This window comes from Rhincodon typus, unplaced genomic scaffold (genome assembly GCF_021869965.1).
Source record: "Rhincodon typus isolate 14 unplaced genomic scaffold, sRhiTyp1.1 hic_rhity00000998, whole genome shotgun sequence".
Taxonomy (NCBI): domain Eukaryota; kingdom Metazoa; phylum Chordata; class Chondrichthyes; order Orectolobiformes; family Rhincodontidae; genus Rhincodon; species Rhincodon typus.
Genome location: NW_025966636.1, coordinates 14,821 through 28,506, shown reverse-complemented (window position 1 = coordinate 28,506; position 13,686 = coordinate 14,821). Strand labels below are relative to the sequence as shown.

The window sequence follows — 13,686 nt, the reverse complement described above, 5'->3', positions numbered from 1 at the left end:
TGTTAGCACAGGTTTAAGGTTGGTTGGGGGGGTTTTTAAAAGGGACCTAAGGGGCAATGTTTCACATAGAGGATAGTGCATGTATGGAATGAGCTGCCAGAAGAAGCGATGGAGGCTGGTACAATTATAACATTTAAAAGGCATCTGGATGGGTATATGAATAGGAAGGGTTTAGAGGGAAATAGGCCAAATGCTGGCAAATGCGACTAGATTAATTTAGGATATCTGGTCGGCATGGACGAGTTGGACTGAAGGGTCTGTTTCCGTGCTGTACTCAATGACTCTCTGACACAAAAATTGATAAGGTGGCAAACCTTGAGGAGTATAGCTGCAAACTGCAGGAGGCTATTAAAGATCTCGTCAGGTGGGCAGAGCACTGGTGAATGGAATTCAACCCGGAAAAATGTGATGTCATGCACTTGAGGACTAACAAACCAAGGGATTACACTATGAATAGCAGGGCAGTGCAAAAGTATTGAAGATTAAAGGGACCTTGGTATGCATATCTACAGATCCCTAGAGGTAGGAGGCAGGTAGATAAGATGGTTAAGAAAGCATATGGAATACTAGGCTTTATTAATTGAGGCATTGGTAGTTATGCTGGAACTGTATAAAACGGCTGCTTAGGCAACAAATAGAGAGTTAAGTTCTCATCACATTATATGAAAGATGTGACTGCACTAGAGGTGGTGCAGAGATTTACCCGGACGTTGCTTGGGCTGGAGGGCCTGAGCTATGAGGAACAATTGGGCAGGTTGGCATTGTTTTCCTTGAAGCAGTGCAGATTGAGAAGTGACTTGGTATAGGCAAATAAACTATGGAGGCTATAGGAATGAACTTTTTCCTTTAGTACTGGGATCAATAACCAAGAAGCACAGACATAAATTAAGAGGTAGAAGACTAAGAGGAGAGTTTAGGAGAAATATTTTTCACTAAGAGTGTTGTGGGAGTCAAGATTTCACTGCCTGAAAAGGATATTAGAGTTAGAAACTCTTGTACGATTTAAACATTTTTAGATATTCATTCGCTTTGCTGTAGCCTCCAGTGCTATGGGCTAAAAGCTGGAAATAGAATTAGTGTAGTCAGATCTTTTGTTGGACAATTGAAGACAGGCTGCTGTCTCTATTCTCTCTGTCTGAAGAATTTGATACTGGGCTCCCACAGAATCAGCTGGAGAGAAAAATCATCAAGGAATCGAGAAATTTCAATAACTGCAATTTTTGTTATGACTGACGGAATCCAAGAGGACAGCTAATCAACATCAGCCTCAGGATAAAAACTTTAGCCTTAAAGACAATCAAAGGAGCAAACCAGACAAATATGATTGTGCCCCTTTGCAGTTGGCAACATTCCATTTTAACTTTGTGTTTGTGTGTGTGTGGTGTATGTGTATGCGTGTGCGAGAGTGTGTATGTGCTTGTATCTGTGTGTGTGTGCATGTATGTGCGTGCGTGCATGTATGTGCGTGCATGCATGTGTGTGCATGTGTGTGTATGCACGTGTATCTGTGTGTGTATGTGCGTGTATCTGTGTCTGTGCGTGTAAGTGTGTGTGTGTGTGTGTGTATGACTGTGTGTGTTTTTGTGAGTGATTATTGTGAGTTTGTCTGTGTGCAAGTATGAGTGTGCCTGTGTGAGTATGTGTCTGTGTGTGTGAGTGTGCATGAGTGAATGCTTGTGGGTGTGTCTGTGTGCACATGCTTCTGTGCGATTCTGTGTGTACACATGTGTGTGATTGTGAGTGACTGGGTGCACCTGTATGTGTGTGCCTCAGTGTGTGTCTGCATATGAGTGTTCCTGTGTGTAAGGGTGTCTGCATGTGAGCGTCTGTGTCCGTGTGTCTGTCTCTGTGTGAATGTCTGTGTATGTGTCTGTATGAGTGTGTATGTGTGTCTACACATGAGTTTGTGTGTCTGCATGTTAGTGAGTCTGCATTTCAGTATGTCTCCATGTGTCTGCGAGTGTGTGTGTGTGTGTTGTGTGTGTGTAGTTGTGTGTTTTTCTGTATGCATATATCCGGGTGTGTGACCCGACTGCGCTAAGGCTGATGGCTTGATATTTTTTTAATTATTTTCCAGTGTTCGACAATTAATATATCTCTTTAGCTTGGATTACCTCATTGATTGGATTCTTATTTCTTACAGCAACCTGTTATACGAAAGATATTGTGAAACTTGAAAGGGTCCAAAAACGAATTACAGGGATGTTGCCAGGGTTGGAGGGCTTCAGCTATAGGAAGAGGCTGAATCGAGTTGGGCTATTTTCCTTGGAGCATCAGAGGCTGAGGGGTGATATTATAGAGGTTTATACAATCATGAGGGGCATGGATAGGGTGAATAGCCAAGGTCTTTTCCCCAGGGTAGGGAAGGCCAAAAGTAGAGAGCATAGGTTTCAGGTGAGAGGGGAAGGAAGGGAGGGTGGTGCGTATATGGAGTGAACGCCCAGAGGAAGTGGTGGAGGCTGGTACAATTAATATTTAAAGGCGTCTGGATGGGTATATGAATAGGAAGGGCTTTGAGGGATATGGGCAAAATACTGGCAAATGGGACTAGATTTATATAGAATATCTGGTCGGCATTGGCGAGTTGGACCAAAGGGTCTGTTTCCATGCTGTACAGCTGTATGGCTCTGTGACTCTATAAAAGTAAACTCCATTTTTAGCTGGAGACAGGTGCATCCTTGGGTGAAAAAAATATGTTGCCATACTTTAATAAAACAAAGAACAGTGGGTCCTAGAAATCTGAAACAAAAACAGAAATTGCTGGAGAAACTCAGTGATCCTGCTTCTGAAGGCGAGTCATACACGAAACATTAACTCTGTTTCTGTCTCTCCACAGATGCTGCCAGACCTGCTGAGCTTCCCCTGCACTTTCTGTTTTTGTTGTGACCAGATAAGGAGGTAAACAGAGAGGGCCAGTTTACCTATACTCACCTGGGAGTAACACAATACACAGTAGTGGTCTGGTGTTTGTATTGGATTTCGACTGCTGTTACATCACCAATGGGTGTACAAATGAACAGGCTTACGATCCATGACATTCTCCCCAGATGCGGAGCCTATTCTCAGCATGTGTGTGCAATCAGCATTGGCAAGGAATAGAACAAACTGATCTCTCCTTGAAATATAAACTCTTTTTTTTTAAATTCTAATATCCCAGGAGTGCCCATTTTCATATCGTCACCTCATTTTTACAACGGAGATCAGCAATTAGTGAGTGACATAGGCGGAATGGAACCTAATACAGAAGCACATCAAACATACCTCGATATTGAACCTGTAAGTGGAAAGTACTGTTTGCTTAATATGTAATACCTAAGCCTTTTTTAAAAATGTGACATTTTATTTATTGTTTGATGGGACATGGGTGTTGCTGGCAAGACAAACATTTATTACCATCCCTAATTGCCCATGAACTGAGTGGCATGCCCAGATCATTTCAGAGAGCAGTTATTGTTTTGGATCATTGGCACGTTCAACTAGGGCATTAAGGAGGATATTGAGTGTTTACTTAAATAGAAACAAGGTTCTAGTGAAAAGGCAGGAGAACGGTGGCACTAATTTAAAATGTTCTAGATGTATTAACTGAATTTATGTGTGCTAATGTACTTGTGTATAAGTGCAATGCACACTCGTATATGTGTGTATTTGTGTGCTCATGTATGTGTGTGTACGCATGTTCACAAACATGTGTACGTGTACATATGCATGCTCACCTATGTGTGTATATGTGAGCTAATGTATGTATATGCGTGCTAATGTATGTATATGCGCATGTGCATGCTCATGTTTGTATGTGTGTGTATATGCTTGTGAATACATCTGTATACATGTGCATGCTCATGTATGTCTGTGTATACATGCTCATGTATATGAGCGTATGCATGTATGTCTATATAACGTGCTTAGGTACACATGTATGCGGGTGCATGCATGCTCATGTATACGTGTATGTGTATATATAAACTTGTGTATGTGTGTATATGCATGCTCATGTATGTGTGTATGTGTGTGTACATGTCCTAATTGTACCACGTCCCACTCCCAATCACCTCATGTGCTACCTTGCCCACATTGAGTCTCAATAGGCTTCAATGTTAAATTCTCATCCTTATTTTCAAGTCCCTCCATGGCCTTGCCTCTCTGTATGTCTGTAATCTCCGGCCTCACTACCCTCTGAGATATCTGGGATTGTCTCCTTCTGGCTTCATGAACATCCCTAATTGTAATCCTCTGCCCCATCCTCACCCACCCACCAAGCTTTCAGCTTCCCGGGCCCTAAGCTCTGAAATTTCCTCTCGAAATCTCTCTAATTGTGTCATCGCTTTCCTCCTTCATTAGCAACCCTTAAACCTCTTTGTTTGCTGCCCTAATGTCTCCCAAGTGTCACATTTGGTTTGATAACACAGCAAGTTATCTTGTGACACTTGACTTCATACAGGCTCTGTATAAGTACAAGTTGTTGTAATGCATACAGATAAAGATCAAATGTATGACTTCAAACAGTGGACTAATATAGTTCTGCACCTAAATCCTATTATCCTGTGCCCTTAAACCAAGTATCATGTAAAGGTGACTTTTGGTGTTGATTTTCCACAAGAGATCGCCTAATGTACATCCTCTCTGAAAGCTTTACTTGCTGTTGCCATAATTTGTAGCCATCTTAGATTACTATTTGACATTGAGAATAATTACATAAACGAGGTTAATTCAACAACTCTTGCAGATGCCAACCCTTGGGTTTCCTGTGGCAGCAGCCATGTCCCTAGGTGTCCACAAAACCTTGAACCACAGCAAGAGAATTGAAATAGAGACCCATCTACCTGAGATAATTGTGTGCTTTCATTCCTTCCAGATGACTGGTATCCCTGTCAGAGCAGCAAAGAGAATGCAGATCAATATTCATGTAGAGTCCGTGAAGGGCGTTGTGTAAGTGACTCCTTTTATTCTCTCGGATCCATTATTTTAGGGTGAATGTAAGTCCTTCCCAAATAGGCTGAGAGATTTGCTGAGAATATCCACATTCCTTGAATATTTCCTTGAATTCAGGGACCGAACTAAAAGAGCTTATATTCAGTAAACCCTTCAGGTATACTTGTCACACTCTCCCCAAATGTTTAACACAGTGAAGAAACCATTGAGGCACAAGGAGACAGATTCTGTTGGAGTAGGGCATCTCATAATTTTGCCTATTAGGGTCATTTTTATTCATTCACAAAATGACGCTGGCTGGCCAGAATTTATTGCCTGCCCTTAGCTGCCTTTAAGAAAGTAGTGGTGAGCTGCCTTCTTGAACTGCTGCAGTCTGCTGTAGGTGGACCCCCAATGCCATAAGGGAAGGACCTCCAGGATTTTGTCCCAGCGACAGTGAATGAGCAGTGATATATTTCCAAGTCAGGATGGTGAGTGGCTTGGAGGGGAACTTGCAGGGGGTGGTGTTCCCATGTATCTGCTGCCCATATCCTTCCCACTGGGAGTGGTCATGGGTTTGGAAGGTGCTGTCTGAGGAGTCTTGGGTGAATTTCTGCAGTGTGTCTTGTAGATGGTACACACTGCTGAAACTGTGCAGGGATTGAATGTCAATGGTGTGGAAAGGGTTCCAATCAAGTGGACTGCTTTATTCTGACAGCCTGCAGCTGGAATCCTGCTGCCTTGGGCTTTGAAGATTGGCTTTTTGAATAGCATAGAAACATAGAAGATAGGAGCAGAAGGAGACCATTCGGCCCTTTGAGCCGGTTCCAACATTCTTCACGATTATGGCTGATTGTCCAACTCAAAAGCCTAATCCTGCTTTCTCGCCATAACCTTTGATCCCATTCACCCCAAGTTCTATATCTAGTCACCTCTTGAACACATTCAATGTTTTAGCATCAACTACTTCCTGTGGTAATCAATTCCACAGGCTCATCACTGTTTGGGTGAAGAAATGTCTCCTCATCTCTGTCCTAAATGATCTACTCTGAATCCTCATACTGTGACCCCTGGTTAGAATCATAGAGTCACAGTCAGTTCTGGACACACCAATTATTGGGAACATCCTCCCTGCATCTACCCTGTCCAGTCCTGTTAGAATTTTATAAGTCTCTGTGAGACACCCCCTCATTCATCTGAACTCTAGCGAAAACAATCCCGACCCAGTAAATCTCTCCTCATACGTCAGACCGTCTATCCCCGGAATCAGCCTGGTAAACCTTCACTGCACTCCCCCAAGAGCAAGAGCATCCTTCCTCAGAAAAGGAGACCAAAATTACACAAAATACTCTAGGTGTGGCCTCACCAAGGCTCTGTACAACTGCAACAACACATCCCTGCTAAGACCTTGGTCCTTTTTGAATGAATATCTGTTCTTTGCTTTTCTTGCTATTTTTCATGTTACTGTCCTCCTGAGTTCAGAATTCCTGTTAATTCAAAGTGTAGATAGGGATTAGCGACAAGGAGCAAGACAAAGCCGAAAACAAGCTTTTATCAATATTCTAGTAAATCACTGGTAGCATGGCCAACAGACAGTTAATAAATATATGTTGTTTATTCGGAATTATACTGTACAGAACATGTCCTTCTGCTCACTGAGTCTGCATCAACAAAAAACCAAGCTAACTCTACACTGATCCCATTTTCCAGCACTAGACTCATAGCCCTGATTGTTATGATATTCCAAGTGGTCATCCAAATACTTTTTAAAGGTTGTGAGGTTTCCTGCCTCAATGACACTTACAGACAGTGCATTCTAGACCCACCACCCTCTGGGTGAAAAAGCCTTTCCCCGAATTCCCTCTAAACCCCCTGCCTTTCACCTTAAAATTTTGCCCCTTATTGTTGACCTTTTAACTGAGGAAAACAGCTGCTCACTGTCCACCCTGTCCATGCCCCTCATAATCATATCCACCTCTACCAGGAATTTGAGATTTGAGGATAACCACAAACACCCAGAGATCTCTCTGTTCTTCTGAGATTGCCAGTGTCCTGCTATTCCTTGACTATTCCCTTGAATCTCTGGATTATTGGGGGCATTCTAGTTTCTTCCTCCTCATTAGATAATGAGCCTAGCAGCTTCTGGTCTGTCTATATGGTGACCTTTCAACTGATGATATAATCCAACAATTTCTCATGTAACATTGAGAGCTTCTTTCTCTATGACCACGCACTTCCTCTCAGTGTCTGATAATGCCCAAGATGCACTGAAGACAGGCCTATGATACCCATCTGGTTGTTCTTGAGACAGTAATGCCTCAGCTACACAGATGAAACATTGGCTGCAATTGTGTTCGGCAGTGAAGGGTCAAAATGAGCTAAGGCGCCCAATGAAAGCAGAAAATCTCCTTGTTCCTTTTCAAATGCTTGTTCCTGATGTGAATTCCAACACCATGCTTGAGCTTGCTTTAATTGCTGTTTGAAGTGGACAGTATCACATCCTAGGGCAAGCAGAAATTTCTCCAGTTGATTGACCATACCAAGGAAACGTTGAAGACTTGAGATGAAAGCAGAGATTGGGAATATGCTAATGGCTCTTGTCTTTTTGCGTGTCTACCATTAACACACTTAATATCACAAGTGTGCCTTGGGTAATGAATACACATTTTTCAAGAATTCACACTTTTCCTTTTCTTGACAGTTTAAACCCACTCAAACCCTCAGCTCATATTCTTTAATGGATTCAGCGCAGACTAGAATGTCTAAAACCATTATTTCCAATATCTGCTTTACCATGTACTTGAGTGTTGTCTTCAAATTTCTCTCGACTTTTAGTTCAATCCCTCCTGGACCACATACCTCGATTATTCTTGGCCACAGGCATTGCAGATGTAATTATGCTTTGTTGTCTGATAAAACTAATACACTCGCTCCAGTATCTAGTTTAAAGTTAGTTGTATGGCCATTAACATATGTATATTCAAAGCTGACATGGACGGAATTTTAAAAGCAGTAAGGGAACCAAGGGTTTTCAGGAAATGACAGGGAAGTAAAGTTGAGGAGTATCATAGCTAAAGAAGAATCATACCAGACTTGAAACGTTAACTCTGTTCCTGTCTCCACAGAAGCTTCTTCAGCTTTCTTTGTGTTAGTGCCAGATCAGCCATGTGTACAGCATGGAAACAGACCCATCGGTTCAATTCGTCCATGCCGACCAGATATCCTGAATTAAACTAGTCCCATTTGCCACCATTTGGCCCATATCCCTCTAAATCCTTCCTATTCATGTCCCCATCCAGATGCCTTTTAAATGTTGTAATTGTACCCGCCTCCTTACATACATGCACCATCCTCTACATGAAACATTGCCCCTTAGGCCCATTTTAAATCTTTCCTCTCTCACCTTAAACATATCCCCTCTAGTTTTGGACTCCTGCACCCTGGGAAAAAGACCTTGGCTATTCACCCTATCCATGCACCTCATGATTTTATAAAATTCTATAAGGTCAACCTCAGTCTCTGACGCTCCAGTGAAACTTAGCCCCAGCCTATTCAGCCTCTCCCTATAGCTCAAACTCTCCAACCCTGGCAATATCCTTGTTAATCCTTTCTGAACCTTTCAAGTTTAACAACATCCTTGCTATAGCTGAGAGACCAAAATTGAACACAGTTTTCCAAAAGTGGCCTAGCAAATGTCCTGTACAGCCACAACAATGACCTCCCAACTGCTATCCTCATTGAATAGCAGAGCAGACTTGATGGGCCAAATGGTCTTATGGTCTTACATATGTGTACTTCAGAAAGCATGAATGGGGTCTTTGATCTCATCAAGAAAATAATGTTGTTCCTCTTCTGGTGGAGATTTTTCAACTTCATTAAATAGCCGAATATGAGACGATGTTTCCTTTTGAACCTTTGAAAGTAGACGTTTTGCTTTAGCATATCTTCCCAAACTGGTCAATTATTTAGCAGAGAAAGGATCCTGCAATGTTTACAGTGCACTCTTTGTCGCTATGGATCTATATGGTGCCACAGCACTGGCAGGGTTTTATGGCATCGTGCACTTTCCCTCGAATTTCTCATGCTTCTTTCACAGTCCTGTGCTTAAGGAACTTTGCAGTTTCTAGAGGTTCCCTGAGCCAATGCTTTTCTTCAAATCTCAGGAATACCCTGTTCCATTTTTGGACTTCTGTTTGTCTCACCCGCTGTATTGCCTTTTCTAAGGTCAGGACTTTTTCTGGTTTACCTGAAATTTTACACTTTTCTTCCAGTATTTGCAACTTTCTTACACTGAAATGCATTTGTTAATTATATGCCCATTCTTCAAGTTTACTTATATCTCTGTGTAACTTGTCACTATCATCTTCAATATTAAACACCTCTCCCAATTTTGGTGCTCTTGGAAAAAATGCAGAAACTGCGCAGTTCATTTAAAATTCTATATCAGTAATGTATTCACAAATATTTCACAACACCGATTCTAATGCATTGTTTTCAATTCATTTATTTGCAGCCAAACTAGTCAAATGCGGACAATGATTTTACCAGTCATCTTTGTAAATGAGGTAGGTTGCATGTTTTGTTTTGGGGTTGGATGATAAAGAGGCATCAGGGCACAAAGTTTGAGTTGGATGTAGGGTTTTGGTGAGGGGTCAGGCAACAGGGATGTGTCTGAATGCACACAGAGAGAGAGAGAGAGGAGAAGTCAAAACTGAGAATGATATGGGCTTTGGTAGCAGCAGGAATAAGTATGAGGAATAGCCACTGAAGTGGGAGAAAGCATTCTTTGTGTGAACCAAAGTCAAGATCAATGTCAAACAGTGCAGCAACATTACACTATTCCTGATGGATTAAATGAGTACAGTGGAAAATTTACAAGTCACCACTTACGGCGCCATCTTAGGTACAGGGTACCCAGGTACAGCTTCTTCAGTACAAGTTCTTAGGGGAAAAAAATAGCAAAATAAAGAAATAAAACATCCAGTATTGCAGATCATAGGAATAAATTAGAAAATAGATTGAAGTTTAGAACAACACTCCTTCCAATCCAGTCCACGCTGGTACCCAGCCTCCAGTCCACACTTTGACTCCAGACAACACTGGGCTTCACTTTGGCTTCATCTTGAGGCTCACAAGGCTGGAAGTCACCATTGACTGCTGAAAGATCACTGCACCAGGCTGACAGACTGCCATGTGGTGCCGAGAGGACACCACACTGGGCTGGGAGACCACTTCAAGCAAGAAGGAACCAAAACACAAAACAGAAGAAAACAAGAAAAGCAAATGGGCAGAGTGGTTGAGCTCCAGCTGAAGCTTCCCTCTCTGCTGCCATCTTGAAACACATGGACCATCCACCTCCTGTTCGTTGTTTAACTCAGAAAAGTGCAACATATTGAACAATGGCGTGGGATCGTTTACACCCAACTTAAGGGGTGACTAACATGCACTTCCAGCAATGCAGCGCTCCCTCAGTACTGCATTTAATGCTCAACCTATTTCTTCTTTCAATATCATCATCGTCACACTGTTACTCATGGAAATCACCCTTTCGCTCTCGAATTGCCTTCAACCACATTCCCACTTCCAATAATCTTTCCAGGATTATGAATAGTTGGTGCATTATCTAAATTAAATTCCATCTGTCGCTCCTCGGCCCATTGGTCCATCTAATGAAGGTCCCGCTGTACTCTGAGATAACCTTTTTCACTGTCCGCTACACCAATTTTGGTAAAAACTGAAAGAACTGCAGATACTATAAATAAGGAACAAAAACAGAAGTTGCTGTAAAAGCTCAGAATCTGTGAAGAGAAATCAGAGTTAACGTTTCGGGTCTGGTGACCCTTCCTCCAGAACCAATTATGGTGTCATCTGTAAACTACTAACGATTTCTCCTATATTCACATCTAAATAATTTATATAAATTATGAAAAGCAATGGGCCCAGCCCCAATCCCTGCAGCACACTGTTGGTCACAGGCCTCCAGTCCAAACAACAACTCTCCACCACCATCATTCTTTGTCTCCAACCTTCAAGTCAATTTTGCATTCAATTGGCCAGTTCCTGCCTTCTCCAATCTTCTTTGTCACTTCTTCAAAAAAAAAACTCAATACAGCTAGTGACACATGTTTTTCCATACACAAAGCCATGTTGACCATCCCTTGCCTTTCCAAATGCATGTAAATCCTGTCTCTCACAATCTGCCCTAACAACTTGCCCACCAGTGACATCAAGCTCACCAGTCTATAGTTCCCTAACTTTTCCTTATCACCTTTCTTAAATATGGCACCACATTAGCCATCCTCCAGTCTTCCTGCACCTCACCTGTGGCTTTTGATGATAAAAAAAAGTAAGTAGCCCAGCAATCACTTCCCTAGCCTCCCACAAAGTTCTACGATACGCCTGATCAGGTCCCAGGGATTTATCCATCTTTATGTGTTTTAAGATACAAGATTTGGAATGAGGTTGATGTAAAAAAGAGCCTTGGTAATCTTGTGGTTCTGCTTTCTCTCTCATTTGTCCAACAGAATGCTTTAATAGATGGCAAATCAGCAGCGAAACTGAAATCAGCACTTTATAAAATAAATGTGGTGACTTACATTCCTTATATCTTCTTGTGCATTGGAATCTTACTTTGCCTGGCTGCTCTTATCCTAGCCTTTGTTGCGTGGAGACATAAAGACAATAAGGTAACTTATTGCTGAAGTTATTTATGTGTCATATCATTGAAGAAGCTTTGTTATTAATTAGCCTGTGATGAAGGTAATTTACTACATCAGTTTATTGACAGGTTGGCTGTTAAAAGCAAAGAGCACTTGACTTGAGATTTCAAAATCACATTCTAAGTGATTATTTGAAGGTCAATAATATTTTAAATATTGAAAATTTAACATCTTTACTGAATTCAAAGACTGAAGACCTAATTTGTTCCTTTGTTGTTGTTTTAGGATTTTACACCAGTAATTTTAAAGCTTCACATGTCGAAACACATTGAAGTGATGGAGGAGAGCCCAGGCACATGTACTGCTTCAATCAACCAGATACTAAGTTCAAGAATTTAGTGATGTTTCTGACATATGGGACATATTACAATGTAACAGATAAAAATGGAGTTTTTGACTGACTAACTGCACAATGATAGCACCCATTCACCAATAAATTTGAACTATGGCCCTTTAAGTTGTCCAGACATTGCTACATTGGTACTAACAGAGGACATGTTGGGATGAGTCACAAACTGACACACAAACATGTGAATTAGGAACAGAAGGTGGTCATTGGCTATTCAGTAAGATCATGGCTGATCTGATTGTAACCTCAAATCACAGTCCCACCTGCCCACTGATACTCCTTGACTTTATTGTTGGTCAAGAATCCCTCTACCTCTGCTGTAAAAATATCCAACGACCTTGCCTCCACCACTCCTCCCTAGAGATGGAGGGGTGCGGTTCACAAACTCACAACCCTTTGAGAGAGAGAATTTGCCCTCATTGCTGTCTGAAATGAGAGACCCCTTATTTTCAAACTGTGGTTCTGAGTGATGTGGGCTATGGCAAAATGTGTGGCAAAATCAGACAAGTCCAGCGAGGCCATCTCAACACTATGATCATCTCGCTCCATCTTCCATGCATTTAAGAAGCAGCTTAGTGAGATTCTCATTGGTCTGCAGTTTGATGACAACTGACGCTCCCATTATTGATTGTCAAACACATTGTTAATGTCAAAACTCACAGTTATAGATTCATACAGCGCAGAAAAGGCCCTTCAACCCATCGAGTCTGCACTGACAATAACTACCATTGAAGGCGCACTAATCCCAATTTCCTGCACTTGACCCATATCCTTAAATGTTTTGATATTTCACGTGATCATCCAAATATTTTTCAAAGGTAGTGCATTCCAGATTCCCACCACCCTTGGAGTGAAAACGTTTTTTTTCTCAACTCCCCTCTGAATTTCCTGTCCCGTACCTTAAAACAATGTCCCCTCGTGATTGACCCCTCAACCATCTGAAAAATGTTTACATTACCCCCACATTTTCATTTGTATCATTTGTGCATATAACAAACTATAATTGTCCCAGTACTGATCCTTGTGGCACACCACTGGACACAGGCTTCCAGTCACTGAAATAGCCTTCTACCACTACTCTTTTGTGTCCTATTATTAAACCAGTTTCTGATCTTTCTTGCCAAGTTTCCCCGAGTTCCATGTGCTTTGACCTTCTCAATCAGCCTCCCATATGGGACCTTGTGAAAAGCTTCATCTCATTAATATTCAGACTCCCAACCTACCAAACTCATCAGGCAAGCTTCATGTCAGAAAATCTTGACAATAAAACCACAGCAAGTACCTGGTGCATTCAGCTTGCCACTGGCTGTGGACAACCTGCATGTTGGACACTGGGCACTGACTTCCAAGGGCATGCTACATTGGCATCCGACATGCGCCAGACTCTACAAACCTTCATGGCACATCTCCAATCCATATACAGGACACTTCGGCACTTCAGTGCTGCACCAGCAACTTTCATTGTAATGCTGCAGCAAGGACACTGGGCCCTCAGGGACACACAGCCAGCTCATGGACTGGACCAGGCAGCATCTCCAGGCTGTTCGCTCGCTCTTGTAGTGCTTACTCACTCTGAGACTACCCAGATGATCACAGCATCCATGCCTCGCATTGCCTTTTTGAGCTTTGCCCCTCAGACAAGAGATACCAGGTTCATATTACTGCTGTCTTGACATGCTATTTAGTATAGACACAAAGCCTGAAAGCCTG

General features: G+C 42.0%; 1 protein-coding gene across 1 annotated transcript in view; it reads left to right on the top strand.

Moving 5' to 3' along the window:
* The window catches only part of LOC109921475 (lysosome membrane protein 2-like), a 19,025-nt gene extending 6,941 nt beyond the window's left edge, over positions 1-12,084 (top strand). Inside the window, exons 3-7 of the mRNA XM_048592307.1 lie at positions 3,158-3,276; positions 4,853-4,926; positions 9,422-9,473; positions 11,433-11,594; positions 11,853-12,084. Of these exons, the coding sequence (XP_048448264.1) occupies positions 3,158-3,276; positions 4,853-4,926; positions 9,422-9,473; positions 11,433-11,594; positions 11,853-11,966 (521 nt within the window). The 3' untranslated portion in view covers positions 11,967-12,084. The remainder of the gene's footprint in view (positions 1-3,157; positions 3,277-4,852; positions 4,927-9,421; positions 9,474-11,432; positions 11,595-11,852) is intronic.
* The last annotated feature ends 1,602 nt before the right edge of the window (positions 12,085-13,686 follow it).